The following is a 16,602-nucleotide window of genomic DNA, read 5'->3' as shown; positions in this document are numbered from 1 at the left end:
CAGTTCTTTAGTTCTGGCCACTCATAGGAAGGCTTACCACTTATCAAAGTTTTCTCCATCTATTAGTCATGGCTCTCTGCATGGTTCACTGAAGTCTCAAAGCCTTATAAGTGGCATTGAGACTGATAGACATCAATGACTTTGTTTCATATATGTTCTTGAGTTTCTTCAGATGGTGGCGTGATGTGCAGCTTTTTCCTTTTCCTTGAGTCAGAAGTTCTCTCATTAATCATACCTGGACATGGCTACTGAAACTGAACTCAGCTTTTCTAAAAAACAGTTAATCTACGATTTAACGAGAGTGGAAAAAACCATGTGTGCTTTTTCATAAAGGGCAAAATTTTTGGACAGCCTCTTTTCTTCAATAAATGAACTGTATTTACTGAGGTTATCTCTGTCTGATATTAATTTTGTTTTATGATCTAAAACATGTTAGTGTGACAAATGTGCAAAAAATAAGAAATCAGGAAGGCAGCAAAGACTGTGGTACACACACACACTGCACCACATGGGGGCATGCTTTTCCACTCAGTAAATACCTCCCATCAACATGCTCGGCTTAAAAAGCCCCTTTTACAGGAAACTGGTAAACTATGACTCACTTTCAAGGAAAATGAGAAACACTTGTTACAGTGAACTTAAGTGTTGACTGACTTGTAAAAGATGTGCAGGCTGACATTGGTCATCAAGGTGAGTTAAATCTGAATTTTAGAGCATCATCAAAACTTTTTGCAGGTGCTTCCAAATATTCAAACTGTAGCTCTCTTCTCTCTGAACGCCGTGGTTTGTTTATCTCAGCTGTTGCTGTTGCATTATGCGAGCCAGAGTAAAATCGATAGAAGCTGCAATGAAGATGTCTCACTTGAGTGTCCACTTTCTGAAAAGGACAGCAGTTTCCTCTCTGTGACATGGTACAAGGTTAGTCATTTACTTCAGGCTTAAAAGTGTAGATTGTATTTTGTAGATGCAAATTTTGTAAACATCAAAACTGCTTGTGTTTGTTATTTAACAGGTAAACAATGGGAATAAACATGGCATTATCAGGAGGAGTAATGGTGAGGATCCAGTGTACTACAACTTTTCTCGTGAGGTCACATTTGGGGAGAAGCAGAATCTACTTCTGCGTAAGGTTTCACCTGCCGATTCAGGCGATTACGAGTGTACCATCAGCGCAAATGTAGGGGGTCAAAACCGGAATCACAAAGTCAGCCTGATCGTTAATGGTAAGCTTTCAATTAAATATCGCTGGCAGAAATATGAGTTTTCGCTACCTCAGGTAGCGCACTGGAACTGAGCTACATATGAGCCTAGACAATGTATTGACATATTTGTTGATCCTGAGAGACAGAGTCAGACTTTATGATTAACGAGTTTATTATGGCAAAGCATCGTCTTCGTACAGGGCAATTAAAGCTCTGTAGGATATACAGAATGTTAAAGGTTTATCAGGAAATGTGAATATTGAACAAATGTTTGCTAATTTAAATTTATTTATTGATAAATGTACAGTGAGGTGTTAATGAAACTGTATATGATAAACCTAAATATACTGTAAAATATATATACAAATATGTCCTCATATGGGACAATGATTTTATAACACAATAAAGCCATCATTGCTTAACAAAGTATAAAACACCACTGAGCAGACCTGTAAGTGTAAGTGGCATCAAAGCCAGTGCATCATATAATTCTCACACAAGTATCAGGAAGTTAAATCTATCTAACAGTCTTACATAATTTAACCCCCGCCTTACCTCTGCAAACTGTCATGATGCCACATCAAAAGGCACGAAAAGCATTTCCAGAAATCACATTTTTTCCATTTCCACTGTGACATTTAAAGAGCATATTTTCCATCCAGGCTCTTTTATTAATTCAAGCAAACAAATTTCTAATGGGAAAATGTTTAATTAAACCACATTTGTAACCCAAATGCAGAAATTCTGCATAACTGATATCACAGTTTTTCAGGAAGTAATTTGAAATCAATTCAAACTGATATGTAAATAACCTCACTTTGTGCTATAGTGATTTTTTATTTTATGTCGTCTAAATACAGAGTGCGTGCCCACAGCTCCACTGACAACACTGAATTATTTGAACACAACAATGACAACTCCGACCAGTCCGCCATGCCCAACACAACTCGTGGACCTGCCGGTCACGTGGAGCATAGCTGGCTATGCAGCAGTGGCCCTGGCCAAAATAGTTCTGTCTCTAATCGTCATCTGGGTAAATATAGTCTTTTATTTTTCTGCACACAGAGGAGAAATTAATCAAAACATTTAGGGGATATTTTGGTACATGCAGCACTTCAGATACTTAAATAGTTCTAAGCCTATTTCACTAGCGCCTGATCACAGACACCATGGGGTAAATAGATTCAAAGATGACTTCTAAAGTCACAGCCACTTAATAATTTGACAGTTGCTAAGTCTTCTAAGTAACAGCTGAACCAAAAACATTTGTTCATGACCTCTTAATGACACATTAAACCGTTTCACATTGTTCATTTGGGGAATTTTCCTCAGTGTTTCCAGTAATGTGGCTTTTGATTTTTGGGGAAAAGAACAACCGTTGTTGGTAGTTTAAAAAACAAACAAACAGTGTTTTGTTGGTGCATACATCCCTGCTCCTTCATAAATAATAAAAATAAAGTTATTAATTTCCCCCCATTTCCTAGGTCACAGTCAGCAACCTGACCCCTTGCCCCTAAAATTGACCACATTTTGGTCTTGCAGTGCCTACCAGAATGACTAGTACTGTCTTTTTTATTGAGAAGACAGTTTCCAAATGTAAAGTAAACAAATTGAAACGAAAGCAAACAGAGAATTACACAGGACTCCAACTGTAATTTACAGGCTCATGATTGCTACCATAAATTGTTGCCTTTCAAAAAATCATCATAGACAGTTTAGAAAGGAACTATTGGTTAAGTTAGCTAAGTTTAATCAAAACAGATAGAAAAGGGATAAGACTTGATTTTCAACGCACTTGCAAAAATCAAACATCACGGTCTTTTCTGGTTTCAAAACAGAATCAGCGGTGAAGCTAAAATTTCTTCCATGTAAACTGATATTTAAAGTAGGATGTGTAGCCTGAGCTGAGGGAGCAAAACAATTAAAACATCTATGTCTTATCAGTTTTTATCAAGAAACATTCACGCATTCTGTCTGAAAACGTTGTGGTTTTAGGGACCTAGAAACACATCTGGTGGAAACATATGTAGGTAAAAACAGATAAGGCTGAAACTAGAACTGTGTGGAAAAAACACAGAGACAAGTAAAGAAGAAATTCAACTTTTTAACTTTGAAACTCAGATATGTTTTTAAGTGTCCTTACTTTTATTTACCAGCCCTAGAAAAGTTCAAGATGTGGTTAAAGTGAAGGCTTTCAGGTTCAATTCAAAGGGTTTAGCTGTTTCCTAATACCCCATTTCCAGAGGCTCACAAATCATGATGCAAAATAACAATGTCAAATATAAGGAATTCCTCTAATTATTGGATGAACAATTTTTTGTAGTCAACGACTGACAGAAGTATAGAAGCCACATCACTAAATCCTTGTCTTTCCACTCGCCATCATCTGCATTAAATGCTCTGCGTGGCCTTTACTCAAGCCGCCTTCAGTTGCTGCTCTCTGCGAGTCTTTTGGGGTTTGGTTTTGTATTAAATGACAGGTGTATTTAATCAGGTGACTGACTCGGCTCTTGAGTAATATCCAATTTCAAATTAAAAAACTCTTGGGGGTATTTTTTTGTATATGTTGGGTTTTAATCCATTTGCACTGTGGACCACAGTGAATCAGTTTTGCAGCATTTGGCTGATTCTGAGGGGAGAGTGTAGCTACGTACACTTACCAGTTACATCATCAATAAACACCCTGGCTCCACTGGCAGCTGTAGACTTTAACAATAATACGCCTACATTCTCAAGAGTGTTATTCACTTAGTTCATGTGAAGTTGCTCATCTTACCTAGAAAACGATTCTGCGATTTTTTACTTTAGTTGTCTTCATTGTCATTCTTCTTAAGAATGTACCAGATTTTTCCGTTTTGTCCTTTTCTTACTTTTTTTGCTGTCTTTTTTATTTTAATTTATTCAGAGGCCTAATGATGGCCTCCCTGCTCTGACATCTCTTTGGAACTCAGATTTTAAATTACAGTGAAAAACTCTATAAACATAAATTCAACACTTTAAATCTGCTTTAGATGATAGGTCTGCTTCATTTTGCAATGAAATATCAGGGGAACAGAGCTCACCTGTACATGAAACTTGTGCCAGTTGTGCAATTAATTTTGAGCCTCTGAAAATGGGAGATTATCTATAAAAATAATTAATCCCTAATCAGTTAATACAATGCTTTTGTTAAACCCCTTGAATTTAACATAGAAGGCGCCACTTCAATCTTGACTGTTTGATTTAAAAGCATGGTAGTATACAGATTTAGAGTATATTTCCCAGACTTTGTAGAAGTAAAAATAAAGAATTTGTATACAAGTCAAGAGAGCCTAAACAGACATTTTCAAGAATATATTTATGTTTGTGATTACGTGAACACAACAATGTAAACACCGCAACAGAAGAAACGACTGTGTATGGTATGATCACGCCCGCCGTGTTAAAAACACAGGGAAGAAGGGGTTGTTGGGTATTGTGGTGTGTTGCATGTGCGGCTGGCAGCTTGTGAGCTGCAGCCGGGCCAAATAAAAATGGTCTTTACCTTGCAACTTTATTGCAAGGTAAAGAGCAAGTACTTCATGAGAATCAGAAGGAAAAATTCCCCTTTAACAGGAAGAAACCACAAAACCACAAAACCAGGCTCACAAAGCCAGGGAAGTTTGATAATGACTAATGATTAAATGTGGAGTGGTGTATAAACATGAGAGTGAAAAGAGGTGAGTGAAGAAGAAACTAATAATGCCTAATTTCATTTAGTACAAAAATCAAACTAACTAATGAAGAAGTCCAGGAGCATATCTTTTAGTAGAGGACAGACATTACAGAGATAATTAGAGTAATGGCTTAACGTCACTGTTGACATTACCTCTAATATTCTAAATACTATGTAAATAACCCAGTTAGTGTGAAAACCCCATTTCCTGTTAGTCAAAAATGTCACTGCCTTCCTCCAGTTAATAATGTGCACCCATGCAACAGTTTGGTTGATGTGGTTCATGTTGTTGAGAAAATGTAGGCAAACACCCTCTTTCTCTGCACTGCATTTCCTGTTTAACTCTGATGGTATTTCTTCCTACAATCAAAGCTGACAGTCTTGTTTCCAGCATAATTCCCTCAATGTATCTTGTACGTACATATATATATTTTTTGTGTGTGTTTCTTTGAAAATCCAGGTTATTCGTCTCAGATCTTCAAGGCAACGATATAATAAGTGGCATAACTGAACCAACAATACAGACCCTCTACACACAGCCTTCCACGTGAGCGGGGAATTTTTTTCTTTTTAATTTATTCTATTTCTAAATGAGTTTTGTAAGACTCATGTATTATTTTTTTTACATGTAAATTGTAACACAGTTTTTGAGACCTCTACATAATGAATGTAAATTTTCAAATGTAATAAATAATAAACACTCCGGTTTTAACAAATTCGTATTTTCTGGCAGTTATTTCATGTTTCGGGCGTTACAGGTTTAAAAACACGCCTCGTCTTTTTATTGGTAACAAGGAGGTCAACGTTAACAGGCAAAGGTACACGATTCGTTTTGTTTCCTGTGTCCTAGTTCTTTTCGTCCACCACAATTAGTTTCAGAAATCAAACGTCCACAGAAAGCAAAAGTATTGTATCAACTCTTTAAGAAGTATAATCATTTTTATGCATAGTCCTTTATTTTACAAAAGCTCAGAAGTATTTCTAGCCTAGTATATTCTAAACTAGTATATGTTTTTCATCTTCAGATGAAAACCTTTGCAGCCTGCCTGAAATCTAAGACCTACAGACTTCTAGGGTTGCTTTTGCAGTATGCTTTGAATCATTATCGATTTGCACTGTGAAGCACTCTCTGATGATCTGAGCAAAGCCCTGTGCACTTCAGAATTCCACTTGCTGCTTCCATCAACAATCTATCCTCAATAAACACTAGTGACACAGTACTTCTGGTAGCCTTACATGCCCACACTATGACACTGCCTCCTCTGTGTTCAATAATGTTGTTTGGCTTGGGGTGCTGTTTCTCTCCTTCTTCATACTGATTTCTTCCTGTCCTTCTGCTACAAGTTAATCTTGGTTACATCTGACCAAATGTTTTTTTCCTAGAACTCTTGAGGTTCTTTTAGATGCTTTGTGGTGAAGTGTGATTTAGCCTTCCTGTTCTTGTGTGTGACCAGTGGTTTGTTCCTTGTTCTAAACCCTCTGCACGAAGATGTCTCTTGATTTTAAACTTTGATGATGATAAAACTGGAGAGTTCTTGACTTCATTAGATTTGTTTTTCTTAACCATGGAAATAACTCTGTCAGCATGCACAGTGGTCTTGGGGCTTTTGTGGTTGCTGAGCTTGCAATTGCATTCATTCTTTTTAAGTATGTACCAGACTGTTGATTTGGCCACTCCTGACAAATTATCTAATAGTTTTTTTCTGCTTTTCAACCTAATCATGGCGTCTTTCACTTGCATCAACATCTTTTAGGACGTCAATGTTAGAGTTCCAAATGCATGTTTAACACTTGGAATCAACTCCTGATGTTCCAGTTTCTCTTAGTTTGTCATGAAATAGCGAGAGAACAGACCTCCGTTGTTCAATTCCTCCTGAAAATGTGGCACTATACATAAAATTAGCTGGACATATAAAACTACTGCTATAGTCAGTAGTTTTATAGTTTCAGTTTCAGTAACGTACAAGAGGAAACCATTTTCTCTATTTTTTAAGTCTTGTTTATAAAAAGTTAAACACACCCTTACTGCTTCCATAGGAATTAAGAGGCCAAGTAACATTGAGGGGTGCTAATCACATTCACATGATTAACTGATCATCAGTAGGTGTAACCACCTTTATAAATGCAAAACATTTGGCAGTTTTCTGGTCTGGAGCATTCAGGTGTGTGTTAACACAATGCTACAACCTTCCCCTGAGTGGAGTTTTGTGCATATTGATCGATCATTATACAGTTTTGTTTGAAGAGAGAGAAAGACCAGAAAACAAGCTGGTGCTCTTTTATGAGGAAGTAACACCTATAACTAAACTTAGCACAAAAGGTAAGGAAACTTGTTCTTTGTTGTAACAATGCTTCTTGGCAAAAAATCTTATACTTTTGGAAAGCTTGTTTATTTCCCATCAAGTAGGTTGAGTTGAGTATGTGGGCTGCACCCATGAAAAGCTTCCCAGATCTTTTCTGCCAATGCCAAACAGGTTATGCTGTAATTAACTCTTGTTTGGTGTCATTTATTGACATGACTGAAGTCTGAAGAAACAAGATATATCATAATTTCACAATGTATTAATTTAATGAAAGCATGTAGCATGTGGAAAGCCATACACAGCCACAACAGCCTTGTTGTAAAGCACAGGCGTCGAACTCCAGGCCTCGAGGGCCGGTGCCCTGCAGGTTTTAGATGTGTCTTTGATTTAAATGGTTAAATTACCTCCTTAATATGTCTTGAAGTTCTACAGAGGTCTGGTAATTAACTAATCATTTGATTCAGGTGTGTTGACCCAGGGTGAGATCTAAAACCTGCAGGACACGGGCCCTCGAGGCCTGGAGTTCGACACCCCTGTTGTAAAGGCTCACCTTTCAGCACACTCACTTCACCAGATGCACCTTGTTTCTTTTCCTCACCTTTGATTGGGTGTGGTGCTTGCCCTTAATTGCATTCACCTGTCACCCGTTATAAAAGGACTGCACCTTATACTGCTGAGTTCATGTATTATTTTGAGTTACTTAAATCACACTTTATGTCTTTTCAGAAACAGCAGTCCATGTGTGTCTTTTCTTTTGCTCATTATTCAATAAAATGAGAAACTTGCAAGTGATTGCTGACTGTGCCAGTATTTGTCTCAACTCAGCCAGCGTGGTTTCATTGGTCAGTCTGGCAAGAACAGCACATCCAAGCAAATCCCACAAGTGTTCAGTGGGGTTCAGGTCAGAACTGCAGGTAAGCCATTACATGGACTCCCAAATTCCAGAGGTAGTCTCTGATAAACCCCACCCTGTGGGGGTGAGCGTTGTCATCTTGGAGGACAGAGCTTGTTCCTAGACTGTGGCGATATGGAATTTCCTCTGGTTGCAGAATTCCATCTCGATATTGCTCTACAAAGAGATTGCCTCCAGTCATAACGTGGAAAACAGGCCTGGCTGTGAAGGGCAGTCGTGGCAGGTCTACTGGAATGAGACCTATGAGACCAGAGATTAGCTGTCTTCAGTCTATTCCAGACTGTCTGGGTAGAGAGCTGCCAGCCATATCATCCTACAAACTTTGACTGAAAATCTGCAGGACAGCCTACAGTTTCCAAATCTTGACAGGGTGGTGAAGTTGCCCTATGGCATTGACCCTATCCAGATCAGTCAAATGTGGGCTGCTAGGTGAAGACACCAATTGACCACCGTAGCAGGTCCATGCTCATGGGTGCTGCTAATCAGGCACTTGGCTGTCAGCACCTCAGGTACCAGGGGGTCAAAACAAGAGTCAATAGCAGAATAACCAGTTTGGCATTGGCAGAAAACATTTGTCAAGTTTTTCATGGTTTAACCCACATACTCAACTCTGCTGCTCAAGCCACAAATGTACTTTCCTTACGAACATGGAATTGGTTAAGGGGGGAAATAAACAGGATTTCCAACATGTAATATTTATTGCCAAGAAACATTATTACATCAAAGAAATAAATCAGCCAAATAGAAATTTCCTTACTTTAAAGTTTTCAAAATTAAAATTTCAAAATTAATAGCATTCATTTTCACCCCCACAGAGCAGCTTCTTTTCGGTGTTATGACTGCAGTTTAAGTTGCAGATAATAAATATTTTAAACTTAGACACAGACTGAATGCTTTCTCCTTACATTATTTTTATCATAAACTCTGATAAAAAGCTCTACTGCTCCACTACAGATTCACATTTTAAAAACATGCTTAACTGCTTTCTTGCTGAAGATCAATACCCATCATGTCTGCCTGTATCATTATGATTAACTCATCCATTTTCTGGATCAGTAGCACAAAATATATATTTTTACAAAAACAGAAATGAGACTTCTGTGTTAAGAGGAACTAAACAGATTTACTGGCATTTCACAACACCGAGCTCTTCCTGTGTGTACCACCTTTAATTCCTGTTTAAGAAGTGAAAGTGTAGCATAAGCTTGTGCTCTACAGTCTGCACAGACTTGGACTATTGTTGGTGCAGGATTCTAGCAGCTAGAATAAATGGTTCACTCGGTAGAGTGGAGTAAATACCTACCTCTGAGTTCTCCTCCTGCTTTACAAAGTCAGACACAGGATACACGTCATTGTGTTTGTAAATACGGATTAGAGATTTTACAAGAGGTGAGGTGTCTCACTGGGAGCAGCATGTACAGTGTGGAAAATAATGTGCAGAGGCCACCATCTACTGGCAAATCCTCAGAAAACATCACAGTCTGGCAAACCGGCACATCAGCTGACTTTTTTTTTGTGTCCCGTTTGGATCTTTAGCCATCAGAATTGTTGTCTTAAGGACAAGAAAGATGCCAAGCGGATTTATTTTACTAAGTGGATCATCATGGCCTTGCCATATTGGTCCATTTGATTGACCTTTATTACAATTGTGAATTTATTTTATTTTCAGTTGCTACAAACGGGACAGACATGACTGGGGGATAGGACAGGGAGAAAGAATGAAAGAAAGAGAGGGAGAGAAAGAAAACCAAAGGGGAGAAGAGACGGTGAGAAGGGGGGGAAGAAAGAAAAAAAAAACACCTGGGTCACCTGTATGGAGAAAAAAAACAGAAGAGAAAGCAAACAACAAAGAGCAACATAATAAAAAAAACGGCACCATCACAATAAACTAGCTAGCAGTAGATATCAGTAGATACTAAATAATAAACGATATTGTGCAGCACGCAAGATAGACAGCGCACAATGTGCTTTGAGGCAGCAGCCAAGAAAGGTGTAGTCCGCGTCTGTGAACACCCGTGTGTACACCTGTGTGCATACCTGTGTGGATCAGCACGCTTGTATTCCAAAGGTTTCTCCATGTAACGATCTGCTAGGGAGTGTGGGGAGCCACAGCCCCGTCCACCAGGGTATGAAGCAGGTATGGAGGAGATCCAGGCCCCAGATATCCAGAGGCCCCAGAGTACAAGGACCCGAGGAGGACCACCTAACCCTAACCCACCAAAGGGGGGGGGGGGGGGGGGGGGGGGGGGGAACCGTGCCACCCTCCTGGGAAGAGCTGAGTAGAGCCCCAAGAGAGAGGTCACCCCGCAGCTACGGAGCAGAGGCCAGAGGGGGTTGCAGTGGCGTGCCTGCGGGCTCTGCCGGCAACCAGCTGTGCCAGAGAGGACCGAGCTTTTAAATAATGTATGATGTGGTCTAATAATACAATGGCATAATGGCCTATGATTACAAAATGTTTGGATGCACTTTCAAATTGTGCATATGTGCTGTGTTTAATGCACCTGAAGAGCATTCAACATGAAAATAGAGTCAGGGGCCACTAGTGCAATGCTACCATTACACTACCATTAACAAAAGTTATATACTGAACAGGGTGTTCAGTATATAAGTAAGTACATTTTTCCAGCTCCAAATTAGGTTAAACGGAGCAGAACATTTTACAAAGCAATGATAATGAAATTACTTTAGTCAACCAGTTGGGTGCTTAGTCAAGAAAGTAACTTAAAAAAAATAAACTTCAATGAATCTTCTAAAACAGACCCCAACAGCACATGCTGACTCACAAAAAATAGCACTGGAAAGAGGGTTCAAATGTAGGACACTGAAGCCAGTTAAATACACAAACAAAAAGGCAAGCCTTTGATGGCCAATGGAAAAACCAAAGATACAAATTCCAACAGGTGAGTAAATAAAACAGAAATTCACACACGGGGCACAAGAAGCTAGGGAAGGCCAGCCAGAGAGCAAACAGTGAACCAGTGTTATAAATGTGGAGAGCTAATTAGGGAATTATGTGAATGCAGGCACAAGTAGGTGGGTTTTAAGTTTTGTGTCTTAATGGAATAAAATGATTTCTATTTTTATGTTGTCATCACATGTAGTGGTTAGAAAACATTTCAAGAGTCTGCAGGGCGAAGAAGGAAACGGTTAACAATGTTTCTGTCTTCTACCCTTTAAAAGCCGGCAACCTTTGACAACTTCTGCACATTTCAGCCCATTTTGACCTTTAAAACCTCTCATTTTTATAATAGGGTTAATGCATAGAGGACTCAGACGACCTTCAAAAGGTGTTTACTTAGTTTAAAACCACAAATCTCTCAGGCAATGGAAGAAAGGGTTATGTCCTTTATGTTTCCTCATATTTATACTCTAATGGTATTCTTTGTGTGGCAGCATCATGAAGTAGTCACAAAGTTCTAGGGAAAACAAACTTACCCATGGATGCTGACACAGTAAACACTAAATACAACACAAGTGGATGATTTTTGCAGCAAATACATAGCAGCAAAATAAGTTTTATTTGATCTTTTTCAAGTCTTCTTTGAAATTACTGTCAACAGTTTCTGAGAATAAAAAGCTTTTCTGCACTTTGCAAATAATGTTTGATGTTTTTCTTTTTACATATGTTTTATGGATTTAGAGAATAGAATAGAATAGAATAGAATGCCTTTATAGTCACAATACAGACGTACAATGAGTTACAGAGCATCTCCTACTCAGTGCAAACATGTGGGAGGAGAAAGGGAGGTGAGGTGCACAGTTTCAGCACTATATACATATGAACAGTAGTTAGAAAAAAACATTAAATAAACAAGTAAATAAAATAGTGTTATGTATTTACAGTGTGGGTTATTGCAGGTAAAATTAAGTATTGCACAGTGGTGGTTTATAGAGGGAAGTCCTTGGAATGGGGGGTGGAACTGTGTTATCAGTGCATGTATGAGTTCAGGGTGGTTACGGTACTTGAAAAGAAACTGTTCTCGAGTCTGTACACCTGAACACTTCCCCTGAGGGAAGCAAGTTGAACAGGTCAAAACCAGGGTGGGAGCTGGGGGATACTACGATACCCACCCAAGCCTCTCACCAAGGGCAACTTCAGACTGAGACAGAGTCCAGCCCCTTTCCAGGAGAATGGTTCCATAGCCCAAGCCATGCGTTGAGGTGAGCCTCACTATATCTAGTTGGTACCCCTTAGCCTCATGCACTAACTCAACCCACCAGAGAGGTGATGTTCCATGTCCCAATTTCTAATCTTGGTAACCGGGGATCAGTCTGCCAGGGCCTTCACTCCTGGTACGGCCACCAGACACTTGCTCTCAGGCACCCTCCCTGGGCCTGGCTCTAGGCCAGGGCCTCGGTAACCCTATCCCGGGCCGGGTGAACTGTTCCCTTGATCTTGCACTCATAGGGCTCTTCTGAGTCGCTCTTTGTCTGGTACCTCACCCAGAACCAATTTGCCATGGGAGACCATACCAGGGGGCAAAAGCCCCCAGACAACATAGCCCCTAGGATCCCTGGGACACACAAACTGCTCTACGATAAGGTAGCGATTCACAGAGGGGTAGTGTAGTTACCTGAAATAAAAAAATAAAAGTTACATTCTAAGAAAAACAGCAAATTTAAATACTTTATATTTAAAAACTAAAAAATGAAGTAAGAATGCATTTAATGTCTTTCTGTCTTTGTTAGGTTTAATTTCTTTATTTTTTTTATTTTTTTGATGTACTGTATTTGAAAACTAAGTGTTGAAAATTGCTACAGTGGAATAGAAGGACCTTAAAGCACACCATCTTTATGACTTCTTAGTATGACATTTCTTGGTATAGTGTATTCATGTTTAGATACTTTTACAAGCTTAACAAGCAACTCTGAGGTAGTCTTGTGTGACTAGTTTGTGTCTCTCTGTCCATCTGGAGCACAGAGGAAACTTGCAGGAGGAGAGTGGAGAATGCACAGGTGTATCCTTTTACTCTTGAAGTATAAAAGAGCCATGGCACACAGCTGGAACACACACATCATTTAGTTATTTAAGTTCACCAGCAGCATAACCTGTTCTTTAACTTGTACACGTCTGAAAAATAAAGCTCACATTACCCGGGGTTGGGCTGGGAAAGGCACACTGTAGCTGCTTCCTTGGCTGGAGTTTGGCGTCTTGTCTTGTCCTGTGTCCTTGACCTTCTTGCTTATTATTGGGTCTTCTCTTTGGTTTTATGGTTGCTTATTGTTAAATTAGATTTTCAGATTATTTTATATCTCAAACTTTTGCTCCTCTTTATTGATACTTGTATTTTTGCTTAGGGCTTATTTCATATAATATATATAATAATAATATAATAATTCTTCAATAGCCTTGTTCCTTTCATCTGTGTGAAGTTTAAGTGGATTTTGGTATTTTATTTGTGTTTAGTAAGTTACTTCCTGTTTTATTTTGGTAGTAGTGATGGGATTTCCGGCTCTTTTTAGAGAACCGGTGTTGTGCCAAAAAGTGATTGTCTGCCAAAAAGTGATTTCCAATGTTTCTGTGTATTTTTTATGTGTAATATCTTTATGTATGTTTGTAAACAGAATTCGGTGAACAGGGTTTACAAAGGGGTTAGACATAGAATTAAAAAAATATCTGTTTTTCAAGTATCTTTACAACTCTGTGTCATTGTACTTACATTATAACCAATTCGGTCCTTTATCCCCACTTAAAATATTTTTACAAAACTATTGTAATAATTGCTGCCATTTCTGCTGTCCTCTTGGCCAGCTTACTCTTACAAAAGACATTTTTAATGTTAATGATATTTTTTAACTGCATAAATAAAGGTTATATAAAAGTCAATGCCAAAAACTGATTGCAGCTTCTACCTTGTTACATGAATGTTGTTTGTGGCTCAAGATGACTTTCTATCATCCATAAGGGATGCATTTGACATATGTTTCACATATTATAGCCCAGCAAGTTACTTATAGCAGTTTAAATACGAGCAATCAGTTTTTGGCAGACAATCACTTTTTGGCACAACACCGGCTCTTTCGGCTCGGATCACTAAAAAGAGCCAGCTCTTTCGGCTCTGAACTGGCTCTTCAGGTGGTTTTGTTGCTTTAATTAATTTATTATTAACAATAATATAAAATTATGCACAAAAGAAATTACTAATGTAAAAAAAAAAGTGGTTTTATTTATATATGTTTATGTATAAATATATGTGCTGGCCCCTAGAGACAAAGCACGTACAAATTCCAAAAAGCACGTACAAACTCCAAAACACATTCCTAGAGTTAACTGAACTTCCAAAACAGAGCTACCTAGATCACTTAAATTACACAATTGAAAGCATATGTGTATGGTTTGTGCATTTATACACAAGCACTCATATATATTCAAATAATTTAAAAAAAAAAGTTCATTTACCTGTTACTACCACACACCAAATCCGGTCGTTGGTACTTGCTGGCTTGTGTAGCCACTAGGTAACAAAAGCTCAACACTGCGCCCAGCATCCTGGAACACGTCTGTTGTGTTTTGTACGTGTTTTGGAGTTTTTACGTGTTTTGGAGTTTGTACGTGTTTTGTCTCTGTAGGGGCCACCGTAAATATACTTTTATTTATTCACTCCACATAAAATGTAATAAATAAATTATATATTACAAAAACCAACTAGTCACAGTTTAGCTTTTAACTATTTAAATTTTCAGCTTTTTCCTTTTAAACAAATTTAAAATAAAACAATATTAAACACTACAAACCACAACACAATTAAATATAAATTAAAATATGAAAACAAAAAGAAGATGCACATTCTCTGTCATGAATAAACTTTCTGAATCCTTTATCATCTGCAACTGAAAATAGTTGTGGATGATTACTGTACCTTTCTAATGTGACGTTGTTGTCCCTGGCTCTCTTTCTCTCTCTCTCCCTCCTGCTCGGTTCCTGTGCTACTGCGAGTAACTACCACCCCTCCCCCCTCTTCCCAGCGCAAAGCACAAGACTCGCATGCGGAGTGAAGTGGAAAAAAGTGCAAGAGAGGGTGAGAGAAAGAAAAAGAAAAAAAAAACCACGGCTTGCCTCATTCATGTCAAAGATCCGGCTCTAAGAGCCATTTCCTACACGTCACTATTTGGTAGTCTCGTGCCTTTCTTGCTTCTACTTTTCTTCCTGTCGCTCTGGTTTCACTGTTTTTGACTTACCTATTTTAACTTAAAAAAACAAATCCTGATAACGGGTAATGTGTGAAACAGTATAAATAGCCTTGCCCTCAGTCGTTGGGCATCTGTTAGCCCTCCCTCTTGTTTTGTTTTATTTTAGGTCACCTTTCTGTTTGTGTTGTGGACTTTGTATTTATTTACACTGCTTTAACAACTTTATTTAAGGTCGGTTTTGAATTTCGTCCTGCATTTGGGTCCAAATTCACCTTTGGTCTCCTTGTTGCACTTGAGCTATTTCTGAACAGCGCCCATTTTATTTTTCAAAAACGCAAAATCAGGCCAGTAGTGATCCACCATGTCAACTGCACAGTTTATTCAGATTTCACTTTTGTATTACAGGGATAAAATAATAATAGAAAAATGTCAAATGCTGTGTGAAACAAAAAATGTGGTCTGTTGTAGGCATTCAGTTGTTTTTTGACTGCGGGAAAGTGAGCCGTCATTTGTGAGCCGCGGTCAAGCCAAGGAAATTTATGCGGCGGATAAGAGGCGGCTGGCCACATAAATTTCCTTGCGCTTTTACACAAGTCTTTACAGTAGCGCCTTTTCGCTTTATATCCTGATTGAAAGCCTAGATCCGCGCGCACACAAATTACAATGGAACAATGGAAATACAGCCATCGTGACAGTCTGGTTGCATATTCAAAAATTCATTAAAAATCATTCTTAACAGTTGATGCCAAGCTTTCAACACAATCCTCTTCTGGAACACCTACTTTACCTCTGGGCCAGGTTTTACCCAGATTTACTGTAATATTAGTCAGAAATTACAGGAAATTTGTATTCAATGCAATACAGTTAATACACTACAATTATGTCTATTTCAGAAATTCATTAAAAATCATCCTGAACACTTGAGGTCCAACTTTCAACACATTTCTCTTCTGGGACACCTACTGTACCTCTTTACCAAGTTTCATCCAGATCTACTGTAATATTACTCAGAAACGACAAGAAACTTGTATTCAATTCAATACAGTCAATACAATTATGTCAATTTCAGAAATTCATTAAAAATCATCCTTAGTAGTTGAGGTCCAACTTTCAACACATTCCTTCTCTGGGACACCTACTGTACCTCTGGGCCAGGTTTCATCTCAATCCGCTGCATCAATAATTGTTTAATATTGATGGATCAAAAGTGCTGCTGAGAGAGTCATAACAGGGACTATAAAGAGACAGCATATTTGCTTGTCTTCACTGACTCGCTTTGAAATCCAGATTTTAATTTTGGAATATTAGGTGTACTTGTGGTTCCTATAGAATTTTAAGGTTGAACAGGAATCAGTCTTC

At 38.5% G+C, this 16,602-nt stretch overlaps 1 protein-coding gene across 1 annotated transcript; it reads left to right on the top strand.

Annotated features, from left to right (window-relative positions):
- Nucleotides 1–590: 590 nt before the first annotated feature.
- Nucleotides 591–5,612, top strand: LOC309697542 (uncharacterized protein). The gene is made up of 5 exons (XM_082519516.1): nt 591–690; nt 799–918; nt 1,013–1,223; nt 2,063–2,235; nt 5,357–5,612. Exons 1-5 carry the CDS (start codon nt 664–666, stop codon nt 5,405–5,407), a joined length of 582 nt encoding a protein of 193 aa, XP_082375642.1. The 5' UTR covers nt 591–663; the 3' UTR covers nt 5,408–5,612.
- The last annotated feature ends 10,990 nt before the right edge of the window (nt 5,613–16,602 follow it).

Source organism: Aulonocara stuartgranti (assembly GCF_965226115.1).
Source record: "Aulonocara stuartgranti genome assembly, chromosome: 20".
NCBI lineage: Eukaryota > Metazoa > Chordata > Actinopteri > Cichliformes > Cichlidae > Aulonocara > Aulonocara stuartgranti.
The sequence above is the reverse complement of the archived record's forward strand: the minus strand, read 5'-3'. Positions and strand labels throughout refer to the sequence as shown.